Source organism: Python bivittatus, unplaced genomic scaffold (assembly GCF_059951505.1).
Source record: "Python bivittatus isolate LINGU-HERP-01145 unplaced genomic scaffold, Pbiv_v1 ctg000080_np1212, whole genome shotgun sequence".
Lineage (NCBI taxonomy): Eukaryota > Metazoa > Chordata > Lepidosauria > Squamata > Pythonidae > Python > Python bivittatus.
This window is the reverse complement of record NW_028277035.1, coordinates 8751146-8776336: the sequence shown is the minus strand read 5'-3', so window position 1 is coordinate 8776336 and position 25191 is coordinate 8751146. Positions and strand designations below refer to the sequence as shown.

General features: G+C 41.2%; 1 protein-coding gene and 1 long non-coding RNA gene across 4 annotated transcripts in view; one reads left to right on the top strand and one right to left on the bottom strand.

The window, feature by feature from the left end:
• The window catches only part of LOC148216614 (uncharacterized), a 58049-nt gene extending 47024 nt beyond the window's left edge, over positions 1-11025 (bottom strand). The window contains exons 1-2 of one of the 2 annotated variants that reach the window (XR_015794692.1): positions 10391-11025; positions 9118-9131 (exon numbers count right to left, since the gene is read on the bottom strand). This is a non-coding gene — a long non-coding RNA (uncharacterized LOC148216614). The remainder of the gene's footprint in view (positions 1-9117; positions 9132-10390) is intronic. The other variant, XR_015794691.1, reaches the window with a different exon arrangement.
• PMP22 (peripheral myelin protein 22) overlaps positions 10043-25191 on the top strand; it is a 28330-nt gene continuing 13181 nt past the window's right edge. Inside the window, exons 1-3 of one of the 2 annotated variants that reach the window (XM_007424029.3) lie at positions 10043-10296; positions 13267-13367; positions 14362-14455. In XM_007424029.3, coding sequence (XP_007424091.1) covers positions 13290-13367; positions 14362-14455 — 172 coding nt within the window. In that variant the 5' untranslated portion in view covers positions 10043-10296; positions 13267-13289. Of the gene's footprint in view, positions 10297-11024; positions 11652-13266; positions 13368-14361; positions 14456-25191 lie in introns of those variants that run through there. The other variant, XM_007424030.3, reaches the window with a different exon arrangement.

The window sequence follows — 25191 nt, the reverse complement described above, 5'->3', positions numbered from 1 at the left end:
TTTTAAAAAACTAGTATAAAGTCTAAAGTTTTTCTATACATCAGGTAACAAGGTCTGAAATAAATACAACATCCATCAGTTAGCAATGACTGAAAATTGACAACTCAAATAATCTGAAAACTGGGTTAACAGATAACTATGGTATGCAGACTAATATGAAATCTGTGTATGAAACTTAATGTATTAAATAGCTAACTTTTGATGCTCTGGTGGCTCAGGGAGAGGCATACTAGCTTGACAAAAGGGGAGTAGGACTCTCATAGTGAATTGAAGAGTTTTCAACAATCCAAAGAATAGACTCAAGAATATTTGTATTTCACATCAGAAGCCACAAACTATGATCTACATTTCTTCCTGTCCAACTATATAAACACAACTTATTTCCTCATTTTCTCTATCACCGTTCACACAAGCTTGTTTTTCATGCCCTTCGTGAACTCTATGTTCACTGACCTCACTTTAGACTTTGGCTTCCCCTCCTCATTCTTCCTAAGCACATCCCACCTTCTCTTCATATGGCTTTGATGCTCAATAAAAGGAAATGAGAAAACCATTCCAAACTTCCTGGTGGCAGATCAAGTTGGTTGTTGAAACTTTTTTTCCCACAGAGCACATAAAGCCCAAGCTAAGATGAAGGATTGTTTCACATTCCCTGAATGTGAGTGCTTCTGTTTAGGATCTTCTCATTCAGTAATACCAATCTTATAATTTACAGCTCAGCTGAAGCTCTTGTTACTCAACACTGTCTTTGTCTTTTGATTAAGTAACTTTTTCAGGAGCACATGCTCTCATGCAAGGAAATATAATGTAAAATATACTAACTAGAGGCTATGACATTCTTCTTCAGCCTGGTGCCCTCTAGCTATATTGGATTACAATTCCCCAAATTCCTAGTCAAAGCCTTGCTGTCTGAATATTCTGCTGAGTTTGTGGACTGAGGATGCCAAGTTGCAGAATACCAGCCTATAGTATTTTTCTGAACATAGCTGGAAAACAGAATTGTTCGTTGTGGAAAATGCTATGGAACTGAATCAGTGATTCCTTAGTTAATGCACTGCATTTTTCCATGTCTGCATATACCCACCGTTGGATGGAACACCTATCTTGAAAAAATTCCCCTATGAAATGAACTGGACTGCAGGACTGGTAAAAGCATTTTAATGTGAAGTTTAGGAAATCATTTCAAGCTTTGAGCAAGCAGCATGTCCCATACCTGAGGTTTGTTTTTGCATTTAGACCCATCAATGAATGAACACATAGCTGGGCCACTACTTGGCCCACCAAGTTTGGACTAACCAAACTACTGCGGTGGTACTGTATGCAGGCTTTCGGGTTCTTCAAGAAAATATATTATAAGCAACGAAGGATAGGGAAGAAGCAGGAATAATAAAAAAAATTAATCCCATTTTGGGACTGATTTTGAACTGTTGCAAACCTCACTGATTAAACTCCTGCCCAATTTTTGGACTCTCCTACTTCTTTTCAATCCCCCAATTTTTGTAACATCTTCTAAGAGTTCAGAAACACCTGAAAAAGGTGCATATATTTTTGTATTACTTTGGTCCTAATAAAGGAATCACCAAATATGAATTTTGGGGGTTTGTGTTTCTCATAGACCAACATGGTTATCATTGATTTAAACAGATTGATCATGGGGGGGGGGGGACTTGCACAACTCAGATCCTTTTATCTCTTAGATATTACCAAATCGTCCAGTTCAGTTTTTTACCCCTTGTCCCCAGGCTTCTATGGAGATTTATTATTATTAAGCCTGCAACCATAGTGGATAATTAGATTGGCAATGTTAAATGTCCTGGTTCCTGGCATCCTCTGGAGGACAAGCATACACAAAGAGGAGAATATGTTTTGAAAGTAGAAGAAAAAAAGACATATTGATCTGTCATTTATAATACAATTCTAGACTTTTAGACGCTCTACAAATCACACTAAGGGCACTTTCACAAGCCCACTATTGACTACTTCTCAAACTCATCTTCCCTCAAAGCACAACTAGAGCTGAGCAATGGTCTCTCCAGCTGACTAATAACAGACTATCAAAATCGGTTACCAGATAGTCCCCCTTCCCAATTTTTGCCTCAAACTGTTTCTTTTCACCGTGGAATAATTAAGAAATAATGCAAGTCCAGTGGCTGCACAGTAGGTCTCCTGGGGCATTACAGCAGCTCAGTAGCTATAGGGAAGAGAGAGAAACAGTGGAGGATCAACCAGAATCATGGCCAATGGGAAACAAACCTATCCCACAGCTTGCAGATACTCCAGGCTTGAACTGCAACAAAGCCAAGCTGAAGAAATTTGGTTGGGCTGCCATCAGGGTCAATGGAACAGGATCAGAGATGTCTGGCACTGAACTGGGATTGTTTGTTTTCTTTTAGGTCAGACCAAGTATTCTGAAACGGTGCTTTGTGACCCATATTGCATTAAGAAAAAAAAAAAAAAAGCAAATCAGGCCTCCACAGGCCAAGCGAGGAATGAAGGCTCAAGAGAGTTTTGAGATTGTTCACACTCTGCCAAGCAAGTTGTCAAAACTCACTCCTGGTTTGCCTGGGCAAGCCTCCAGCAAGTGGTTGTGGTAGTGCAAAGTTGGAGATGCTCCGTGGTATATAGATTATAAATGAATTATTAATGAAAAGTGTTATGTTTACTTCTTGTCCAACCGTAACCCCTATGAAGACATTCGTTTTGCTCAGGGGGGTGGGTTGTACAAATAATTTATCATTTTAGTGGCTTGTGGTATCATGAAATTTGAGAGGCCCTGGCTTAGTGCATTGTGTAAACCCATCATTAAGGCCCTAACACCTGGTTTATGGCTTAAAACATACAGATCCATTCCATACACCATAATTAAGCAGTGCATGTTTTAGCCTGATAAATGAAGCCAGTCTTGGCATCTGAAGGAGCCTCTGAGTTCATCTCGTTAAGCTCCATGTTCCAGCCTTCCTGAACTTGGTGCTCTTCAGACATGCTGGGACTACACACTGTTTGTGACTTGGTTAGGGGCATGTGAAGATGAGTCCAGAGTAGTGCTTTGAACACCTCTAAAATCTGCTACTGTTTTCTCTGTGAGTTCCGGCCCCACCCCCAGGAGCACCGAAAATGCCTGCAGAAACCCTATGCAAGTTTATTCTGTTGCACGGGATCCTAAAGTAGATCCTGTGTTGTACCAAAAGAAAAGGCTATAAAGGCTGATTTAGGAATTTGGTTCTTTTTATGTATCTAAATTACATCTACAGTCTGAACAACCATGCTGTCCTCATCCCTTCTCTTTGCAGAAGGAGGGCAAAGTAACTTTCCATGTGGCTGTTCACGTGACTAAAAACATTTGGAACCAGAATAGTTTTAAAATCCCTGGAGCTATAATGGAAACCACATGCTCAATAAATAAGTCCGGAGGCCCCATGTCTGCTTGGACTAGTTTTCTTTCCAAAAAAGAGACTTTCTGAGACAGGATACTGGCAGGATGCGAGAGCTCATGTATGTGCTTCCTTCTCATTCCCTAATCTAGCAGATTGTGCCAGAAGAGTATTCCTTAGCTCTAGGCTCTTCTGAACCTATGCTTGGGTTTGGCATATTTTTCACTTTAAGGGGTGTATCTGGCTCTCTGGCCAGTTTCTGCTGGACAAAGGATACGATGAAAACTTTTTTCTTCCTAGGTAAGAGCTGTAATCTCTGATTTCTCATATCAGGATCCAACTGCTCCACAATCAGAACATTATTTGTATTTTAACTTATCTGAGAATCAAATACTTGTCAAAAATGCAGAGTTTCACTGCAAAACATAGACTGCACTCCTAAACCCATTTCCCGGGGAGAAGTCTCCTTTGAATGACTTACTTCTCTGAATGTCTTGCTCATCTGGAAAAACATGTCTGTAATTATACTGCTAATGCGTGAACTAGTGGTGCAAAAAGTTTACATGCCACACTAAGCCATAATGTACTTTACTTGACTTTGAATTAGTGAGTGCACATGTGGTTAATGAGCCATGGTTTATGTCTGAGTAGGTTGCCCAACCTGAGACTATTTATGGCCTCTCCAAGTCTTGGGTTTAGCTTCCTGAGCCCCCCTAAAAGTTGCTGTCAAATGATAATTGTTAACATGACAGAAGGGAGAAAACCATTAAATACCTGGCAGATGGGTACATTAAGTATATTTAATAACATTTAATTTTATTACAGAATTAAATTATATCAACTTTAGTTTTTCTCCTGAGCCACATACTTCTTTCTGGAATGCAACTCCCAGCGTGCCATTCAAAGGACAAGGCTGGCTTTCAGTCTCACAGAAGAAGCATACTCCTGTCTTAGTATGTGGTGTAAAGTACACTTAATAAATCATGGTTAAACAAGCCATGGCTTAGTATCATATATGAACTAGATGATTGAATTAAGATATTTATAGTTTAAAAATAATTGGGTGGACATTCTGGAATTTTCTTAATCCAGAACTAACCTTTAGCAGGATTCAGGTTAATGCCAAACTTTTATGCCAAGAATGGCTAACTTGGGTCCAAATTTGTCTCCCAAATTAGCCATCCAATGATAGGCTTTTAGTCTCCTCATGACAAAGGTAGCTTTCTTTTGGCTAAAGACATTGTTCCAGCTGTAAGTTGCTAGCTAGCAACTTAGAGTGTACATATAAGTGGTCAACTTGGGTGAACATACAAAGGAGAGAAAGAGAAATATGGCCAAATTTAAAATTAGAATAAGAACTAGGGGTATTGAAAAGTATTACATTTCCCCCTCTGCTTTACTGGATTAGCTCCCCTTAGTTTATGGAGGGCTTAAAGTAGATGATGTGGGAGATGAAGCAATTCAAATGTTGGCAATGCTTCATGTGATCCTAAAGATAATTTGTTGCAGCACAGATCATTTTAAAGTTGGAAACCATATATAAACACAAACCTACTCTTCTGCTATCATATCCACCATTTGTAGACCAGTACAATCACTCTAAGATGATGAATGGACAAGTAGTTCTAGATTTTCTCTGCTTTTAAAATGGAGATAAATCAAGACCTGTGTTACTCGCTTTTCAAAGAACAGCACCATAGCTTTCACTAAATTGCAATCTGCGACCTTAAATATCAGAATAGAGTTCCAGGTAGGAGAGATTCAGTATTAACGTTGTACTAATCCAAAAGGTGTATTTGGAAAGTACCAGACAGGCTCAAATCTACAGTTGCTTCTGTCTCATTCAAGCAGAACTAGATGCAAATCCCTCATGCTTCTGGCTTTTTCTTGAAGACATAATTATTTTTGAACAAGCTGCTGTTGCACTCTATATATTTCAGAATATTTGTTATATTTCTGTACCTTTGTGGTCTTGCCTTTGTTCATTTGGCCATGCTAGCTGAGAATTCTAGTGCTAAGTCATTTGAAAAAGTCCTTTTTTATATGCCAAAGGAGTAACCATATTTAGCAAAATCACTCTGTACGGGGAAAGGCAGTCCCTCCTCTGTTTAGAGAACAACGTGCATTATCATTCTCTGTGTCCTTTCCTTATATACACTGGGGCCTCTAGGAGGGATAGGATTTCAAGACATACTGCTTTGGGGTAGGAGACGGTCCCCACCCCAATCATCATCAGCTGGAGGTAGTTCAGTTTTGAAAGTTCTTGTGTCTGACCATAAGAACAGCTCTGGGTTAACTTGTTGAGACTGAACCGAATAATAAGATTGAATAAATAATAATTGAAAAATTGAAAAAAGCCATCAGAGAATGAGCTTAGATATATCGATAGTCACTGGTCATTAAGGAGCTGTACTCCTTCCTAGTCACTCCATTTAACAAAATTCAACTTTAGACATGAAGATCTACAAACTTGGTCTTCATCAAACTGGCAGCTGAATAAGGTGGTCCAAAAGATATAAAGATGGAAATATGTGAGATATAAAAGTTCTGGGGGAAAACTGAATTTTTGATTTTACAAGGATTTCAACAAGCATGGGGGTTTGTTGCACAAATCTATCTCTTTCAATGAACACAAACAGTAGAAACAGCTGGAACAGCTGGAACTTCCAAAAGATAAAGACTTATCACAACTGCCACTTCCCAGCATTTCCTTTTGCTATTGCCAGCCTCTGTTGGCAGACAGCCATATTTTGGAGAAGAAGGAGCTGGCTGTGAACCATTTAGCTTGTTAGGACCCTCTCTGATCTGAACTATACTTAAGTCAGGTCACTTTGCACATTCTCTCCAATCCCACTCAGGGACTAGAATTTGTAGAAGGTTGGTTTGGGTTTTTTTTTATTTTATTCTGTTAATTTTTATTTGGCATGTATTATATCTAGATTCGTTTTATTATACATAAAATTAATGCTAATTTAGTTTTCATAAGCTAACATTTATTGGGATTTGATCTGGATATATAACCCATTGTCGAAAAGTCAACACAGTACTTGAATTAAATGTTTACTCTTCTTCCTATACAGAATGTGGCCAATTCCAATCTAAAAGCCACTTGAAGGAAAAAATCCAGCATCTATACCATCTGTATGTATATCTGTATCTGTATCTACATCTGTATCTACATCTACATCTGAGTTTTGATGCTCTCAGTCTGATCCTATGGACAAAAGTACGAATGACTGCTACAGTGCAGCAATGTGGTCATCCATATTTTTGCATCTCAGATGTGTTAGCCTGACAGAAGGTCTCCTGTTTCACTCAGCTAAGTCATAACAAAGTTTAAGTACAGTAATTCCATGCCTCCTTAAGGCAATGGAGGAAAATACTGACTTTGATACCCATACCCATACCAGAAATTAATTTTAGTGAGTCTGCCAATTACCAGCCAGCCATATGCTTCACGTTCATGAGAATTTGCTGCATGTCTCTCAGAAAAACATACAGAAGTATCTCCTGCTCCCTTCCCTACAGTGATGCCTCCCTTGAATTTTTGATATCAACTCTGAACTCTTAGATGGCAAGTAGTCTATAAAATACTAGCTCCAAGAAAGTGGGTATTGTGTGCAAGGAACAAAGTGCCTACTCAGATCTTTGAAACAAGCTGCATTTATCTGCATACCACTAAAGGCCCAGATTTCTTTCCCTTAGAAAGCCACTTATCAGAATGCCTTACGGAACATTTGAAGGCAAAATATGTGCCAGTTTTGCGCAGATTGGCAAAAGGAGGGGTAAGAATCAGCTTCAGGTACATGGTAAAAATATCAGTACAAATTCATTATTTAGAGAGGGTTCAGTTAATCAAACCTCAACTTTTTTTCTGCCTTGAATAGCTTATGCCCTAGGGGAATTCTTATTTGCTTAAGCAACACTGAGATGGCTGAATTTGTCTTGGCATGTGGATTACTTCTAATTTCTCTCTAGTAAGTCAAACTAAAGAGGCTTTGAAACCCTGTACTTTCCAATTTAATGAATGAAATACATAATCACAAGAGACATGAGAGAGCATAAAAGAGGGCTTCCACACACAAATAAGTAAATAAAAATAGAGTTCTCATGAGGGACCTAAATGCAGCTCCTCTGGTCCCAAATGGAATTAACTCCATTGGTGATACCTTGACCAGATGACACACAACCTGGTTCTCAATGTAGTTACTAAGAATTGTCACTGGGTTCAAGAGGAGTTCCTCCTAGGCAAAGTACACATGGCATTGCAGCCTTTACAGTACACACATGCAAATGTTTTGTGCCTGGTGGGCATACTTTTAAAAAACAAGCAGACTTCATGGGCTACAGGAGGCGTGGTAGTGATTTGGTGACATTATTGGAGGGGAAGGACCAATCTTTGTATTTCAAGTTTGAGGAAAGTGAATTTAAAAAGTGGAGTTAAAAAAAGGTGGAGAAAAAAAGCAACCCCCCCCCCCCAACTTAATGCAAGAAGCTGCCAGGGGAGTGTCGTGTGGGTGGGTTCTAGTGGCAGCGAATTCTTCTTTGAGTGAGTTCCTCCACCCTTAAGGAGGCGCTGGTCCACCCCTCCTCAAGAAACCATTGCTGGATCCCACCATACTAGACAACTTTTGTCTAGTACCCAACCTCCCATTTTCGAGGAAGTGATTGAGACGGTGGTTGTGCAGCAACTTTAGAGGATTCTGGATGAAGCGGATTATCTGGACCCCTCTCATTCAGGGTTCAGACCTGGATATGGGATGGAAACAGCATTGGTCGTGCTTTTGGATGATCTTTGGCGGGATCGGGATGGGGGTGATGCATCCATCCTAGCTCTGCTTGATCTCTCAGTGGCCTTCAGTACCATCAACCATCGTATTGTTCTGGATTGGCTCTGGGGATTGGGGATGGGTGGCACCGTATTACGATGGTTCTCCTCTCTCCAGAGTTGATTCCAATCGGTAGTGATTGGAGGGGAGAGATACCACCCGTGGCCCCTACTTTGTGGGGTTCCACAGGGTTTGGTGCTCTCCCCCCCTCCTGTTCAACATCTACATGAAGCCGCTGGGTAAGATCATCTGTCACCACGGAGTGAGGTGTCATCAGTACACTGATGATACCCAACTATACCTCTCTACCCTTGGCAAGTTAAGCGATGCTGTTGGTGTCCTATCCTGGTGCCTGGAGGCTGTGGGGGCCTGGATGGGGAACAACAGGCTTCAGCTGAACCCTGGCAAGCCGGAGTGGCTCTGGGTTTGGGGCCCTCTGATTCAGGGACTATGCCATCTTTGTTACTGGATAGGGTTGCACTGCCCCAGACAGACCTGGTTACATCTGCCCTTCCCACCAGGTCCGAGTGGTTCTCGTCTGTGAAAGAGTTTCATCCGGCAGGACCCAGGAGATGGGCCTTTTCTGCTGTGGCCCCCCCCGTGGAACATCATCCCCCCCCCCAGGTGAGATTGGCCCCATCTTTGGTAACCTTCCAGAAGGCCCTCAGAACATGGAGGCTTGTGAATCTCACGGAAACGGTGATCTAATGAAATGGATGCATTGTTTTTTTAGCATCAATCTTTCTCTACTGTCTTGCTATTAATAATATTGCTGATGTTTTTTTTTAAACTGTGCTTATGTAAATATTTTGATTTTATTATTGTTTTTATTGTGTGCTGCCTAGAGTCACTTTTCTGTGAGATGGGTGGCAATATAAATATAACTAGCTAACTAGCGGAGCGATTAGCACACCTACCTTGCCTCTTGTTTCTGTAAAAAAAAAAAAAAAGCAGTAATTTTGGTTGGTTGCTAATGAACTAAACTTTCACCCAATTTATTCTTAATTTCTATATGCAATCACTTGTTAGATCTATAATAGCCCAGCCAGTGGCAGAGACAGTATTCCCTCCTCCCATGTTATCTTCACAGGGACAGATAGCTGCTATGTTTAGGGTGAGAGATCTCTAGAAGAATTATGAAATTCCATAAGGAAATGAGCATGGGCCACTTTTTTCACCACCACATATGAATTAACCATTTTTATGATATGCTTTATGGACACAGACAGGAGTTTTCACCTGGCAGTAATCTGGAAAGAGGGGGACTCCGTATAAATATCATAAATGGGGGGAGATCAAAGTCACTTAGCCACTTTTTTTTTTTTTTTTTAACTTTAAGAGCTCCTTCAAAATTTGTTTAAACCCAATGTAGAAAAGAAACACAAATCCAGAAGAATAAAACCTACATATCAAAAAAGGCATGGCATAGAGTGTCCAGATTTTCGGGTTGCTTAACATATGTCCTTGGAAAACACAGTAGTACGGCAAGAAAAAAAAAAGCCTCTAAAGAGGGCCTCTCCTTTTCTTTCAGTACTTTAAACTAAACTGACCTTGAACAGGGAAGGCAAAGCAAGCCTAGGGTTTCCGTCAACTTTCCCACTGAATATTGCACTCCTGGTTCTGCCCCTTGCGTTGGCATTTGAGTGACAGCTGCCAAGGATATAACGAAAGCGACCCCTTTGTCACTTTTGGCCCCTCACGTGGCTTTTCGCTACCAGAGAGTCCAAAAAACCACACCCTCGCCGAGTAATCCTTTGGTCCCCCCAAATAGGCTCTGCGTGCTTGCTGTGTTCTTTGCTGGGGGATAAAGATAGAGGCGCTGCCCCTTTAAATAGTTCAGGGTGTTCTCTCTCAGGCCACCATGACATATCTGGGCGTTGGAACGGGGGCTGAATAAACTGAGTAAGCACGAGATCTGCGCTTGCAGTAAAGGGATTGCAAACAGCCGGGGCTTGTCCCATTCGCAGATACACACCGGAGTGGTTTGCGGCGACTTTGGTTCTGCTAGGCGGGACTCTGCTCCAGGAGTTTAAACCACCGGGTTCTCTTGCTTTAGGGAGTACTGCTGCAAAGGAAGCGCTCTGTTTTCGGCCTTGGTAAGTCCACCACATGATGACGATCAGGGTTATTGTTGTCGTTGTTGTTGTTATCATCATCATCTAGGTCTAGCGTAAACTTTTCTAGCCTTACCTCTTAGGAAGGTTAGCGGGCCAAAGCTCTTCGGGGACATCACACGATCAGGAAACATCAGTCCTGTTTCTTAACTGAGATCAGACCCCCAACGGTCTACCGCTTCGTTTATTTGGGACTGGGGGGCACCGAAGTTGCTGGGACAATTATCAATGGGTCAATCCCGGCCCGTTTCTAAACAGTACCAGCGCCGTTCCAAAGTCCTCCTTTTCCAAGAAGAAAGGAAGGCTGGACGCGCGGAAGCAGTCGCGCGCTGGCAACTTTGGGAAGAGATCTTGCGCGGGAGGCGCAGTGCTCGCAGACCTCCTGGTTGTGGGCCATGGGAAGCCAAAGCTGGGAGGGGAGGGGAGGGGAGGGGAGGAGAGTGGCTTGAAAGCCGCCGGGATGGTAGGCATCACCCACGACATGGAATCAAGGGCGATCACCTGTGGCGCGAGGGAGGTGGCCTTATAGGTTCCTTTGGGGTTGCTAAGGGAATGCTGCGCCGCGCTCGGCAGTGAATGTGTGTGCCAGCGAGTGTGTGAGGCAGACGCACTATATAGGCTGCTAACACTGCTGGGAAACGGGGGGTTCTCTGCGGTCCCTGTCATACGCCGCACCAAGCGGAGAGCAGCGTCTTTGCGCATCCTCCGGGAGGCTCTTTGTAGCCGCCTCTGGATTTCTTTCCTCAGCCAGGATAATTGAAAGCCGAGGGCCCTGTCGGGACCGAGGAGTGTGGCATTCTGGAGACCAGGTGGGAAAGGAAAGCGAGTGCGCCGGGGCTGAAGTGAGGAATACCGGCACTGGAAACGTGGCGCCTGCCCCGGTGAGGCGCGATCTATACTTGGCTCGCCCTTTTCCACGCTCCTTGCTAGAGGCGCAAGAGAAGACAAGTTCCGCGGGAAGGTCATTCTCCTGCGCTCGGGTTTTAGCGCTGCAAGCACCAGAGAGCCGCTGCGTTGAGGACGCGCCCGGCCATCCCACCCCCTCTTCTCTCCACCGGGAAAGTATTTATAGATGGGGCACGGCCAGCCTGCCGGTTTGCCTGTCCATCGGCGTCGGCGTGCTACACATACACAGCCCGCTTGGCGCCCTGCCGCGATTGGGGCGTTGTTCCTGCTGAAGGGCGAAACGTTTCAGTTCCCGCCTCTCGGTCTTCGGCGAGAAAAACACGAGGGCAGCCGCTTTCTCGGACTCCTCTTTGGGGGGGGCTCCTTTTTTCCAGTGGTAGGGAGCAACCGGCGGAGAGACCCCGGCAGGAATTAAAACAAATTGCAGCGGAGTAAGTAGGCCGCTTCATTTCCGACTCATTCTGTTAGTGGGACGGGGAATTGTCACCCCAAATCGCTTCGGGGTGGCCGTTGCAAATCACCCTCCTCGCCCCGAAGACTCCCGGCACTTTTCCTGTACGGATATTGCAAATCCACGACCCGCCTGCTATTATTATTCCTCCCGCCCCGCATCCTAAGCGGGCGTAAGTGGAGCATTCCTTGGGAGGGGCAGGGGGCGGGAGAGACCCTCTGCAGCTGGCCGGACCTCGGCAGACAAGTTTGGAGCAGGTTCGGAGTTCTCAGGTCCGCAAAGTTTCATTTCGTACTTGATAGCTAACCGCTCTCAATCACGCTGGCCTTGATATAATTAGAAACGGGTTGAAACATTTTAGCACGTAGATCTCTCCACCCCCCACCCCCATTTCCCGCTGCCCGGAATCCAGTTCCTCCCTGCAGTCCCTTGGTAGACTTTGAAGTGTGTGGTGTGTGTGTTTATGGTGCGGCAGTTGTGGTTTTCCTTCTTCCTAGTTTGTAAAAAATAAATGGAGAGGATTTTCCCACCTCCTCTAGATTAATTTCATCAAGTTCCCAAGCCCCCTATTTTCTAGCTGTGTTCCAAAGACCCACTTAGTTGTTGCTTCGGAACTTGCAGGACTTACCTGTTTCTCCCTCCTCATTCCAGCTATCCTGTGAAATACTACAAACCTCAAAATCTGTCCCCCCCTTCCCCGCTCACCCACCCCCAGATAATTGTCCATTTAATTTTATTATCTTTAGCAATGGTGAGGATAGCTGGGCCGTGAACTTGAGGGATTGGTGGTTTATTAGTCTGCAGATGCAGATGATTCAAGGGAGAATGGTGGCTTTGTGGCATAACGGTTTCCATTCCCCGCCTCTTAAACCACCTCAGCCAGTGGAGGTCTTGTCCAAGCATGGCACTGTTTTCCTACTTCATTTTAGACTTTTCTCCCTTTGAAATGATTTGAGTGCACCCTCAGAAAAGAGATTTTTGTCTGCTGTCTCTTTCCAGAGGAGAGTTCCTGTAGGCTGAATGGAAACTTTGAGGAATGCTATGGCATTTAAACTCAGTACACCAGGCGTCACCATAACTTTTCCAAATGTGGAGGGGGAAAAAAGGGGATCAGGTTCTGGGAAGGAAAATTATTCAAGATGTATATTTTATGAATTGTTTGGTAGGGAATGTTGCACCCTTTTTCTTGCTATTTCTGCAACTCTAAGTTACCTCTGTGATTGCAGTGAAAGTTCCCAAACTGTTCAGGTCTGAATTATTTCAAATCTCTCCCTTTACTTCTCTGAACAATCACATTCACTGAGTTGCTTCAGACATACAAAATTACTATTGTTTGTTTTATACTTACTGCTTTCATCTCCTAGTTAAGAAGTTGGAAACTCTCCTACTTTCATGCATATTCTTAGCTTCATTCTGCATAAAACAAAAACACATTTGGTGAATTTCTTTAGTGATCACCAACTGAGGGTTAAAACAACTCTGTATTCCATCTCAGAGGCACCCTCTGCTGTTCATTTCTCAAATTCAAGTTTGCCTAATCTCATCCATGTGTAAACATTGTTCTCTCTACTTAAAGTTATTTTTCCCCCTTCCAGATCTACTGAACACTTTTGCCAAAATGCTCCTTTTGTTGTTGGGAATCATTGTGCTCCATATTTCGGTGCTTGTTCTTCTCTTCGTTTCTACAATTGTCAGTGTAAGTAAACAACTCTGCCTGTTTTTATTGACTGCATCCAATGCTCCATTGTGCAGTTAACCCACTGCTTCTTTATGAAATATATCCACTTTCTCTATTTTAACCTACCTATCTATTCTTTTGAAATTTAATGTGAAATTGTAGCCCAAACTATTCTCCAAAACAGAGTCATTGGCATTCTCATAACTTCTGCTATACTAGCCAAAGTAGTTATATGTGTCAGAGAATATATTGGCCTTTGGGGGTATCTGTTAGCTAAAATGAAATATAAATCAACATTTTAAGCACAAAAGCTTATTAAATGTGAGTCAGTCCCTGTGCTGGACTGGTTCAGGAAAATTTTCCTCCTACTGAGTAACCACAGAAAAGTTTCCAGACCGTTGAAAGTGTCCATGAGCCACAATTTTAAATTTTTTTAGGGATAGGAACTAGTGGCCTTCCAAATGTTGCAGAATGACAATTTCCAGCAGCACCAGTCTCCGTGGCTGATGTAAGCATGCTGAGGTGGTTGTTCAGCAACATCTGGAGGACTACAGATTTTTAGTCCTGGCACTACAGGTGTGCCAGTATTAAAAGATAACTGTATGAGCTGCAGTGTATTTTATTGGTGTTCTCCTGAACCATTCTTAGTGGTCTGCCATTGGGAAATGAAGGTCGGAGGGAGTAAGATTTTCCCTATGAAATTTGTCAAGGGGTTTAAAAGAGAGATGTTTTGTTCTGTTTTTGCCCTTCTTTTGAATGCTCTTTGTAATGCAGTCAAAGGAATCAAGCCACAAAGAAAGGTCTTTCTCTTCTCAGCCAATGTAAAGAGAGACCTGTATTTCTACATTCACTTTTGGAAAGAAGCCTTACTGATGCGTGGGCCTTCAAGGGGTCTCTCATTGCTTAAGTGATCTTGACTGATTGGCTTAACTTCCTTGGCATGGAAGCTTACATTTAGCCCCACCCCCTTCAGAACTGTTCCATCTCTGATAAACCACTCATTCTTTTTCAGCAATGGCTCGTTGGGAACGGGCACAGGGCAGACCTTTGGCTGAACTGCACCATCCCTGTGTATCAATTTCGTTGCATAACATCATCCACAAATGGTGAGAATTCTGATGGGGGTGGCTTTCTCTTAAAATACACATCTTTTCTCTCTTTTTACGCCAGTAATACCTCTGAAATGGTGTGATCAGCTAATCCTGGAAGCAGTTTAGGCAGAATTTTATGATATACCCCACTTCTCTCACTGCCAACTATATGCTGCTTGAGTGTGTGCCCTGTTTTCCCGACTTCTTGCCAAACCTTTAGACAACCTGCCTCATTAACACTATGTAGGCACTGAGCTCCATTCCTGAAATGGAGAATTTGCATTCTTTCTTCCCATTTTGTAATAATTTGGTTGGCAGACTTCTGTTAAGAAAATGGGTGTTCCTTATATGGTTTACTCTGTCCTGCTTCCTTAACCTAGCCACAAAATTGGATATTTTTTTAACTTTTGGAATATGCAACAATGCAAAAATACAGAAACACCTGTATGAACCCAGCCTATGTATTACCTTACTTTGTGCTAAATCATTGTTTTTAATCTACAAACAAATAATTTTAGCCAGGGATATTCTATAGGCAGTGGTGTTTTACAGATGAATAAATGGTAATATGTTAGGGTCACTGAGGCTGCAGTCCTGTGCTTGCTTATTTAAAAGGTAAATCCAACTGCAGAAAATGGGACTTTTGAATAAATATGTGTAAGATGTACTGCAGAAGTTTGTAATAACGATAAAACTGGGCCTGTATTAATGAAAATCTTGAAATATATGAGTTGAAGGTGTTTTCCAGATTTGTTTTGCCTTTGACTGTTTGACTAAATCTTTGTTAAAGCCCTGTATATATATGGTTTATTCACATTTGTTGCTGCAGATTCTGGATTCTTGGACTCATTTCCCTTTGACTTTTGTCATTAGCCTCTGTGTTGCTCATAGGTCCTTGTCAGGCCATTTAGTTGCCTTTTCTTATTCTGAAAACTCATCTTCTGTGTACCTAGGGAGTCCTTTGATTTTGTTTTATTGTTTGGGTGGTCCCATTTTGCTTCCCAATCAAGAGCATGGCTTATTTTCCATAAGACCCTGTTGTGAGTTTTCTAAGGGTGTTTGAAAGGGCGCTGTGGACCACTGAATTATATGGACATTTGTTTTAGTCCAGCAAAACTATTTTTGAGTGTTGTAATTTGCAACCATGTGGTGTGGGATAAAAGCATTCTCACATTTTTCTCCAGAGATAGCACCTTCAATCTAGGGGATGAAGGGTTATTTTGATAACAGCTTTTCTCATGAAAAGAAGTAACATTTATTCCAGTCTGAATCCTTTTTAGTTTGCTCTCTACAGATAATTCACTGGCTATAGGTGGTTATTCTTACAACAGCTATATATCCAGCTTCAGTTTTTGTATTTCCTGGCCATTATGCCAATCAGTTTTTGGCTATTATTGATAATAATACTCTTATTATTATAGAGTCACCCATTGGGGGAGATGGGCAGCATACAAATTTAATAATAAATAAATAAAAATGTTTCAGTATTTCCCAGTTAGAAGATCTCTTCCAGTTTCCTCTTAGGGTGCATCACATTTTTTGTTGTAAATTTGATGTGATGATGAGTTGTACAAATCTCTTTCCTGAATTATTGCTTTGGGTAGGTGCTTTTGGTTTTTCGTTTTATCCAGAGTAGTTGCAGCAGAAATTACCATCGGTGGGAGGGAGAAGTTAGAGGAACACTTATTTTTTGTGATGTTCTGTTTTTCTAATTAGAAAAAAATGTCTTCTCAATTATACAATCCCATGGGGAAAGGAAATAAATACTTGTAGTTTACCCCCATCGGATGAATAACAGTTTTTGATAATAAACAGGAAAAGTGCCTTCTCTCCCATTGCAAACACCAAGTGTAGATTGACGTTTCTTGCAACTGCTTTCTTTTCTTTTCTTTTTTTAATAGTCCCTCCGGGAAAATATTCAAGGAGGTGAATTGTAAGTAGTTTGATCTATGTTAGTTTGTTCTTGATTCAAAATAAATATTGAATTGAAACAGTATATTGGAATGAAACCGTAATGTCTCCTTCCTTTGAAGATGCAGGAACTTTCATTTATATGCATTTTAAAGCACTGAGCCTGTGACAGTTTTTGGAAATGAATTATTTTGAATTTATCCAATGCTTATTATTTCTGCTGTTCCTGAAACTCCAGGTCATACAACAGGAATAATGGAAACTGCTGCAACTTTGGTTACCTTCAGTACCTTATGACAAACACTGGGAACATTATGCCCAGTTGATAAGTTCTGCCCTAGCCAATTTGAGCAGTTGTGTGATTTTAGATTTAAATTGTGAGAGTTGAAATGTATTAGGATTTCATTTTGAGGTCACTAGCCTGGAATCCCTTAATCTGTCGTGACAGTAGACATAAAAAAAAAATATTAATCTTGACTATCAAAAATAGTTCGGCTACTTTGAAAGAGATAAAAAAATGTAGACAAATAATGGTGGCCCATCCTTTGCTCCTATTTCAGTTTCCCCCAGTCTGCTGCCCACTTACTGAATTAGTCTACAATTGTGAAATAAATCCAAAAAAGGATTCCGAATAGCATTTGTAGCTTGATCACGGAGAATTCAGACAAGCTCTCAGGAGATAAAATATTTTAGAATTACGGTAATGTTCAGGAGATAACTATGCATCATCTTGCAACTAAGTGATGTTCCTGTTTAATAGCCTTCCCCAGCTTGCTGTATTGGACTTCAGTTCAATAGCACTCCAACAGTATGGACATTATCTTGCTGGCTGCGGATTCTGAGAATAGCTGTTCTGATGCATCAGTAGGACACAGCACTGGAGAAAGCTGCTGTGCAAGATGATAGTTGAGTATCTAACAATGATACAGTGAGGCAGAACTGTTAGTTGGTGTAGTTTATTTGTTTATTTATAGACCTCATTTTTATATCTTGCTGAATTGTGCACAGACTCTTATTGGCTCACAATATAAAAGAAAAATGACAACAATGAAAATGTTATAAAATAATACCAGCCATCATGGACAAACCTATACTCCATAAAGCATCTGGTATCAGCCCTCAAATTCCCTCCAGAAAATCTCCATTTTAAGAAGTTTCTGGAAGGTGACAAGAATTTGAGTCAACTCTTTGTATTAAAAGCTGCTGGATTGATTCTTATACATGTGTAAGAGAAGTGGTATTTTTTAATGCCCACGTAAATAGGCTCCTATGGTCAAAGGCTACATCTCTCTCTAAATCCTTGGTTCTGTAGCCAGTGAATGTCAGCATGGGCATGTTGAATTGGTGGACTACTTTGCTTTTTTTTTTTTTTTAATTGCAAACCCACAAAGGTATAATATATATCTTGATAGGCTGTGCAGTGCTTTGGACTCAGTGGTTCAGAACATGCAGATGCACAAACACAGCACCTGCCTGCAACTCATTCAGATAGCCTGCTTTAAGGTGTTGCAGACAGATGACAAGTGTGTGCTTCCACATTTTCCATACTACTTTTTCCATAATCAATCTCTTGTCTGGCAATGTTGGGATGTTCTGTGATGTTCCCAGTTCAGCTGCAATGCTCGTAGTAACTCTGCTGAAAGCAGCAGCGATCCGTCGCTCCTGCCTTGAGTGAATGGAAAGGATGCTCTCTTGGCCCTGGTGGTTCGGGGTGACTTCTCAGGTACATGGATACATCTGTGTAATGATGTAGTGGCTTTATATGCTAAAATTGAAAGTTGGTAATCCGCATTTGGTGACATATGTTTTGGTCCAGCTAAATATGTGCAGGACTATGCAAACCATTTTGAAGTCACTGATGCAGTGGCTATGCTTTAATTTAAGATAAAAGCTATTTATCTTAAGTGAGCCCTCCAAACTGAGGTAGGGGGTGTTGTTTGCACAGCTGGGAAAAATGAAGGATGTTTTGCTCTTAGCAATGGAAGCTTACACTGGAAGGGGTTCCAAATTTTGCAAATGTACATGTCATATCTCAAAGGACAATCACCAGGAAATACGTGCATTTTTATTTTGGAGAAATATATTCTTTACCTCTGGGGATGGATTGAGGCAAGAAGGAACTGTATGCTAGACCATGATTTGACACCCCCCTCTTTTGCCTCAAAACCTGTGCCTCCTCCCAACACACTCACTGCCAAACCTTATGTATACCAAAAACGGGAAACTTGTGGCCTTCCATATGTTGCTGAACTAAATTCTCAGCATCTTTCACTATTGGTTTGGGGCTGCTGGGAGTTGTAGTTCAGCAATATTTTTCCCACATCTAGGCAAATGTGTACCAAGACAATCCATCTAGACCTCCTTTGTTATAGGTTACCTTATCCTTATTCTGAATACAAATTATGTTCTGAGATATTCCTAGCTGAAGATGGCTATTTCTTCCACGGATCTGTGAAGAAAGATTTTATGCGCTGTGAATGGATGCCATGATCAATCCTTTAGATGTCCTCAATTACAGAAGTTTGTTTGTAGCTTTTGAAGAGAAGATGTCCAGTGGGGGTAGCCTTGAAGCTCAGTTTTAAAACTTTGAAATTTCTTTGGGTTCCTTTCTGTTAGACTCCATGCACTAGTCCTGATCACTCAGATTTTTGCCTTGGCTGTTTTATCTGCCGAAATGCTAATGTTTAATTTTATTTGCTGCTATTCTTAGACAAATTAGATCTTTTTAAGCCATTGTCTGTGTTTACTGTAGCAGAAAGGTGCTAAAGTACTTTTTTTAAAAAATGAACCCGTACTTGTAAATTCATCCTATTGAATTGGGTGCCATGTACTATTCATTAGCTCTGTAAATATCAATACCACCTGAATAATACCACTGCAAGGGACAGGAAATGCATCAGAATATTTTCCCCAACCGCATCTTATTTTAATTGGCAAGCCTTGCTGTGGAGCTCAGTAGAGTGATGTTTTTTGTTTGTTTGTTTGTTTTTGGTGCCCTTGAGTCAGTGTTGACTCTTGGCAACTGCCTGGGCAAGTCCCTGCAGTTTTCTTGAGAAGTTTTTCAGAAGCGGTTTGCCCTTGCCTCCTTCCTAGGCCTGAGAGAGAGTGACTGACCCAAGGTCACCCAGCTGGCTTGGTGCCTAAGGTGGGACTAGAACTCACAGTCTTCTGGTTTCTAGCCTTGTATCTTAACCACCACACCAAACTAGCTCTAGAATGATTAATACCTTTGTAGATATATGCCTACTTGAATTAACTACTATCCATGCAATCATGTCAGCCTTACCAAGTAAACCAGCCAGAAATCACAACTAGATAAGTTAATTCTACTTTACTGTAAAGCTACATTGACAGAATCTTGCAAGTCTGAAAGTACAATTGTCTCCTCATTTCCTTTACACCTTGAAAAATTAAGAAGTATATCTTCTGAGCCTCTTGCCCCACCCACTATCCATCTGCAGACTATGCTATCTCTTATCTGACTGTTCCCTTGGCAGAATCTCTTTCCCCATCTCCCAAGGTCTTTCCCACATACTATTACAATCATCACGCAATAGAGTATGAGATTGATGCCTGATTTACATTTGCTTAGCATAATTTGCCAATTTTCCTCTTATGTCAGTAATGCTGTCTTCTATTTGTGCATGAGCCATGTTTGATTATGGCCATCCCCCATAGGAACCGTGGCTCTCAAAGGTAGTTAAATAGCTTATGGTAGCAGTATCTGAATTTAAAATTCTGTAAAGTGAAAAAAAAAAGTTGCCAATGAAAGTTTGCCAGAGCAGTGTATGTAATATAAACTCTAAACCTAATTCAAGTAGATATTCATATTATACTACCTGTTCAATTTTTTAAAAAAAGATAGAGTCTCCTTCAAGCTGAGTTCAGGACTTCTTGGACACATCCGTATCACTTTTTGGCAACAGTAGATAAGTGGTTTGCCTTTTTCTTCTTCCCAGATGTCCAGTTTACAGCTCTCACATTCCCTTGAGGTCTCCCATTCAGGGATCAGCCAGAACTATGATGAGGTCTGCTAGATGTTGCCATCTGGTGAAATATTTTGTTCAATAACCAGTAGCAACGATGTGTGTTTCCTGAACAATCAGGTATTACAGTAGGAGACTTTTTATTTTTACATCAGCTATCTATCTATCTATCTATCTATCTATCTATCTATCTATCTATCTATCTATCTATCTATCTATCTATCTTTTGCATTCAGAATCTTTTTTTTTTTTTTACAATTTTATTCTAGCAGGATCAAGATTAGTATTGAAACCTTTTCAGAATCCCTGATTGCTGAGGGAAAGAGTTTCTGGTGGGTTGATAGCCCAAAAATTGCACAGAAAGGGCAGGATAGCCTTTAATCTTCTTGTCTGGAGCATGTTTGTTTGATTTTAGTACATTCTTACCACTGAAATTCATTCTTCAGTTAAATGATCAGTATGTAATAATTGTTAAGTTCAAATATTGTACTCATCATACCTTGCCAGGCATTCTTCATCAAGATTTATCTCAAGAATTTAGGATTGTGTTCCACTTGTATATCAAAGGATTATTGGTCAGATACTCTGTTGAAGCAGCACCACTGAAAGTGGTGGCATAAAGCCAAAGGATTCCTGGAATGACGAGCTCGTGGTCAAGGCCAGATACCATTTTTCAGATGACATATTTGAAACTCGGATCTGTCCCTCTGTTCCCCTCCCTTTTCTTCACCAGTGTATCCTTGATATACAACAGGGCTTGTTTTTCATTAAGTGAAACAAAGTTCTGATCTTTGAAATTGTGAAGACTTATTTCTGAATTATTCTGAAGCTTTCAACTTTTCTTATTGCTTCTGTGCCTATAGGTAGTCCTTGACTTACGACCATTCATTTAACAACCATTCAAAGTTATGACAGCACTGAAAAAGTGACTTAGGGCCAGTCCTCGCACTTATGACCATCACAGTGTCCCCACGATCACATGATTAAAATTTGAGCGCTTGGCAACTGGCATGTATTTACAATGGTTGCAGCATCCTGGGGTCACATGATTGCCATTTGCAACCTTCCCAGGTGGCTTCTGACAAACAAAGTCAATGGGGGAAGCCAAATTCGCTTAACTACCACGTGATTTACTTAAAGACCATGGTGATTCGCTTAACGACCATGGCAAAAAGTCATTAAAATTGGGGCATAACTCACTTAACGACTGCACCACTTAGCAACAGAAGTTCCAGTCCCAATTGTGGTCATAAGTCAAGGACTACCTGTATAATAGGAGCCACATATACAGAAATTGAGAAGGTAAGGCTTTTCCTACTATGAAGTTCATTGGCAGAGGCCGCTATTTAAGATGCAGGATATTTCTTTGTTTACTTGTTTGTCAATCACATTTATAGGCTGCCCCACTCACAGCAACTGTGGGCAGCATATAGTTAAAAAAAGCATCTTGACTTGTAGAGTAGGATTTCTGATGAATGCCATTCATGTTCTTTACATAGCAGTCTATATTCACGTTACTTGTTCTTGGCTCAGTCTGTTCTCTGGAGTGCCCTACTAGTATGTAGAGTAGCCATTCATTTTTCTTTACTCATAAGAAACTTCTGCTTTTTCCCAGTATAGTGCTGGTGGAGTTACTGAATCTTTCTCTATGTGACATCTTCTATTGAATTGTAACCTGTTGTATGGTCATTGCTGGAAGAAGAGCTCTGGCACAAATATGGTGAATTTCCAGGCACTAAGTTCTAGCTGCCCTCTCTTTCTCTGCATAGCTAGAGTTTTGCACTTTGCAGGGAAGAGGTTGGGGGCAGGGGAGAGAGTAACTGTTTGGCTTAGATGTTCATGTAGAAGGAAGAATGAAACAAAACAAAAACAAAAAGCACAAGGAAATTAAGCAGTTTGTTATTTCAGCTGAGGTGATGATCATTGGCATAGGCGACTTTAAAGGATGGTGAGACAAAGTCATGAAGGATGAAGTCATCAGTGGCTGCTAGATATTTTATTTTATTCTATTCTATTTGTATGGCGGCCCATCTCAACAAGTGACTCTGGTTGGTGAAGAAAATTAAAAATAAAATAAAAAGAATCACAACAGTAATACAAAAATTAAAATACATAACAGCTGCGAATAAATCATATACCATAATCACTAAAATAACGGAGCCCCAGGCCTGGGCCCAGAGTCAGGTCTTTAAGGACTTACGAAAAGCCAGCAGAATCAGGGCCATTCTGACCTCTGGAGGGAGAATGTTGCATAGGACATGGTATGGCAGAAAAGGGACATTTTCTAGACCCTGCCAACTGGCATTCCTTTCCTGACAGGGCCTGAAGCATGCCCATTCTGCTTGACCTGATCAGATGGGTAGAAACAACGGGGTAGAGACAATCCCTTAAGTAGACCGCTCCCAAGTTATGAAGGGTTTGAAGATGACAACCAGCACCTTGAATTGTACCCGGAAGCACACTGGCAACCATTGCAGCTAGTAGTGGTGAGCTGAATAATGGGCCCCATTTACCACCCATGCTGCCACATTCTGCACCAGTGGAAGCTTCTGAATGCTCTTCAGGGGCAGCCCCATGTAGAGCACATTACAGTAGTCCAGACTGGAGGTCACAAGGGCATGCTGGACATTTGCAGCTGCCTAGGGCTGAGGTTGGTACACTTAAGTTTGATCCAGCAAGGGTGGATTTGGTTTACCGCCATGTTCCCCTTGCATGTAGCTATAGCGCAGTCATGCTATGGCAGTCTTTCTTTTTGCAGCGTAGCCATGATACTGTCTTCATCTTATCTGCTGGGCATGAATGAGACGGGCTTAAATTTCCCGTAGGTGCATCAGTGTTAAGTAGGGCCTTCCATCTTATTCCACCATTGTCCAAGGGCAGCCTCAGGGTGTATCAAATCTTCAGTCTGTCACCCATTACCTTGGTGGGAATCAGATGATTGACAGTACTGTACAGAAACAGAAGCAAGAGAGGCAGGATTGGGATCAGCAGTGGGGGCATCAAATTTCAGGCAGATAAAAATTTCTGCTGAGGGGTGGTAGCACCGGGAGATTGCACTTTAACTTGGTAAAGGAGAAAGGCTGTCTTTGTTCTACTGAACTTTCAAAGGAGCAACATTCAACAGTTCTTATGTTGCAGAAATTAGTTGTCTTGTTTCCTATTTTAATTATAAACTCATGACATTTATTAGTTCTATAAAATAAAGCTCCATGGGTAGTTTTCTACAGATAAACGTAATCTGCATAATTACAACACTGAGAGGCAGGATTTTTTTTAAAAAAAAATCAGGTGACATTCATACAGTGCTGTCATTACAGGTTTTTAGTGAGTTCTCTGGATCCACTTATTCTCCATGCATTCTTTTGATGGTAGTGGCTTTCTGGTATTATTTTTTTTTTCTTTTAAGAGCTGGAATAATATGGCTTTTTAATTATTTTCACCTGCTTTTATTCTGATACTATTTCCTTTTATTTTACCATGAGTTGCTTTGAAAGTTTATCCTAAAGGCAGTCTCAAAACATTTTAAATAAATAAAGTTGGCAGCCACCCAAAACAAAATACTGCTTAAATACTGCACGTCAGGACCAAAACTAAAATATAAAACAATAAAATAAAATAAAAATTGCCAGGCTTATAAAATAGTGAGGTAAGCATTTTTATGCTGATCTGCAATGATTGTATCATTGATTTTTTTTGCATGTTTTGTATTGCACCTTCATAAAGGTGTGTAACAAATAAATGCAGTATTGCAATCCTTTAAAAAGGATTATTGTGAGTACATACTTCAGTGAGCTATTTTGCAATTCCTTGTAGAATTGCCAGAGAAGCATTTGAGAAAGATGTAGGAATGACAAGCTTCTCCTTGTGAAAGCCTTCTCCTTGGAATATTTGGCCTTTCTCGGGAGGTAGCCTTTCTAAACCTAAACTGGGCCCTGTTGGCTGCAACTCATATGGGCAAGGGAGGATGGGAGCTGTAGATCAAGATGTTAGGAGGCACCTTGTCTAGAGAAGGCTGCTAGCAGAGAAGTGATTAAGCAAGTGAACCTTGTAGATGTGTGATAACAGTATCTCTCCTATTAAACTTTGCAAGCTAAGACTGTTTGCATTTGTAGGCATATAGCAAAGTTGCCTAGGAAAGGAATCAAATTGCATTCTTTGTCATTCTTTTTTCTCCCCCTCTTGAGAAAAACCTGGCTTTGTACTTTCCAGCAAGTAATGTCTTCATCATGGGAGGACTGGTACTGTGTGGTGATAAATGGAACAAGATAAGCGCTTCTATTCCATTGCATAAGCGTTGAGAAAGCACCCTACTTTTGTTTCTTTGTAACTCATAATACTGAAAAAACAAAGAAGCAAAAGCCCTTATGTTGAAATGGTGGGTCTAAACAGGCAACTCCCACATTAACATTGATAAGCATTAGCTGTAGTACACCTCTGTGGAACTAGGCTACTTTACACAAGTATAGAATGGTAAGGCATGCTAATTTATGGAGAACACAGTCTTTTTAAGCCTGGCACCTGTTTCATTTATTTTATAAACATACAATGTGAGAAAGCAATTTCCCCTTTAGATTTAGGAAGCTGTTGCACCATCTTGAGTCGCAGTACCTGCAGCCAAGTGCTTCCTGTAACTGGTAATCCATTTTTCACGCTGCTGGGTGGATATTTTGGCCTATTTCTCCATACCAAACTGCTTCAACTCAGTAACGTTTCCGAGCTTTCTGCATGAAGTGCTTGGTTCAGGCCCTGCTTCCACGTTCCAGTGGGGTTTAAGTCAGCATTGACATAACCATTCCAAAGTACTGAATTTGTTTCTATTCATTCATTCAGAAGCAAAGATATTCAAAAAGTCAG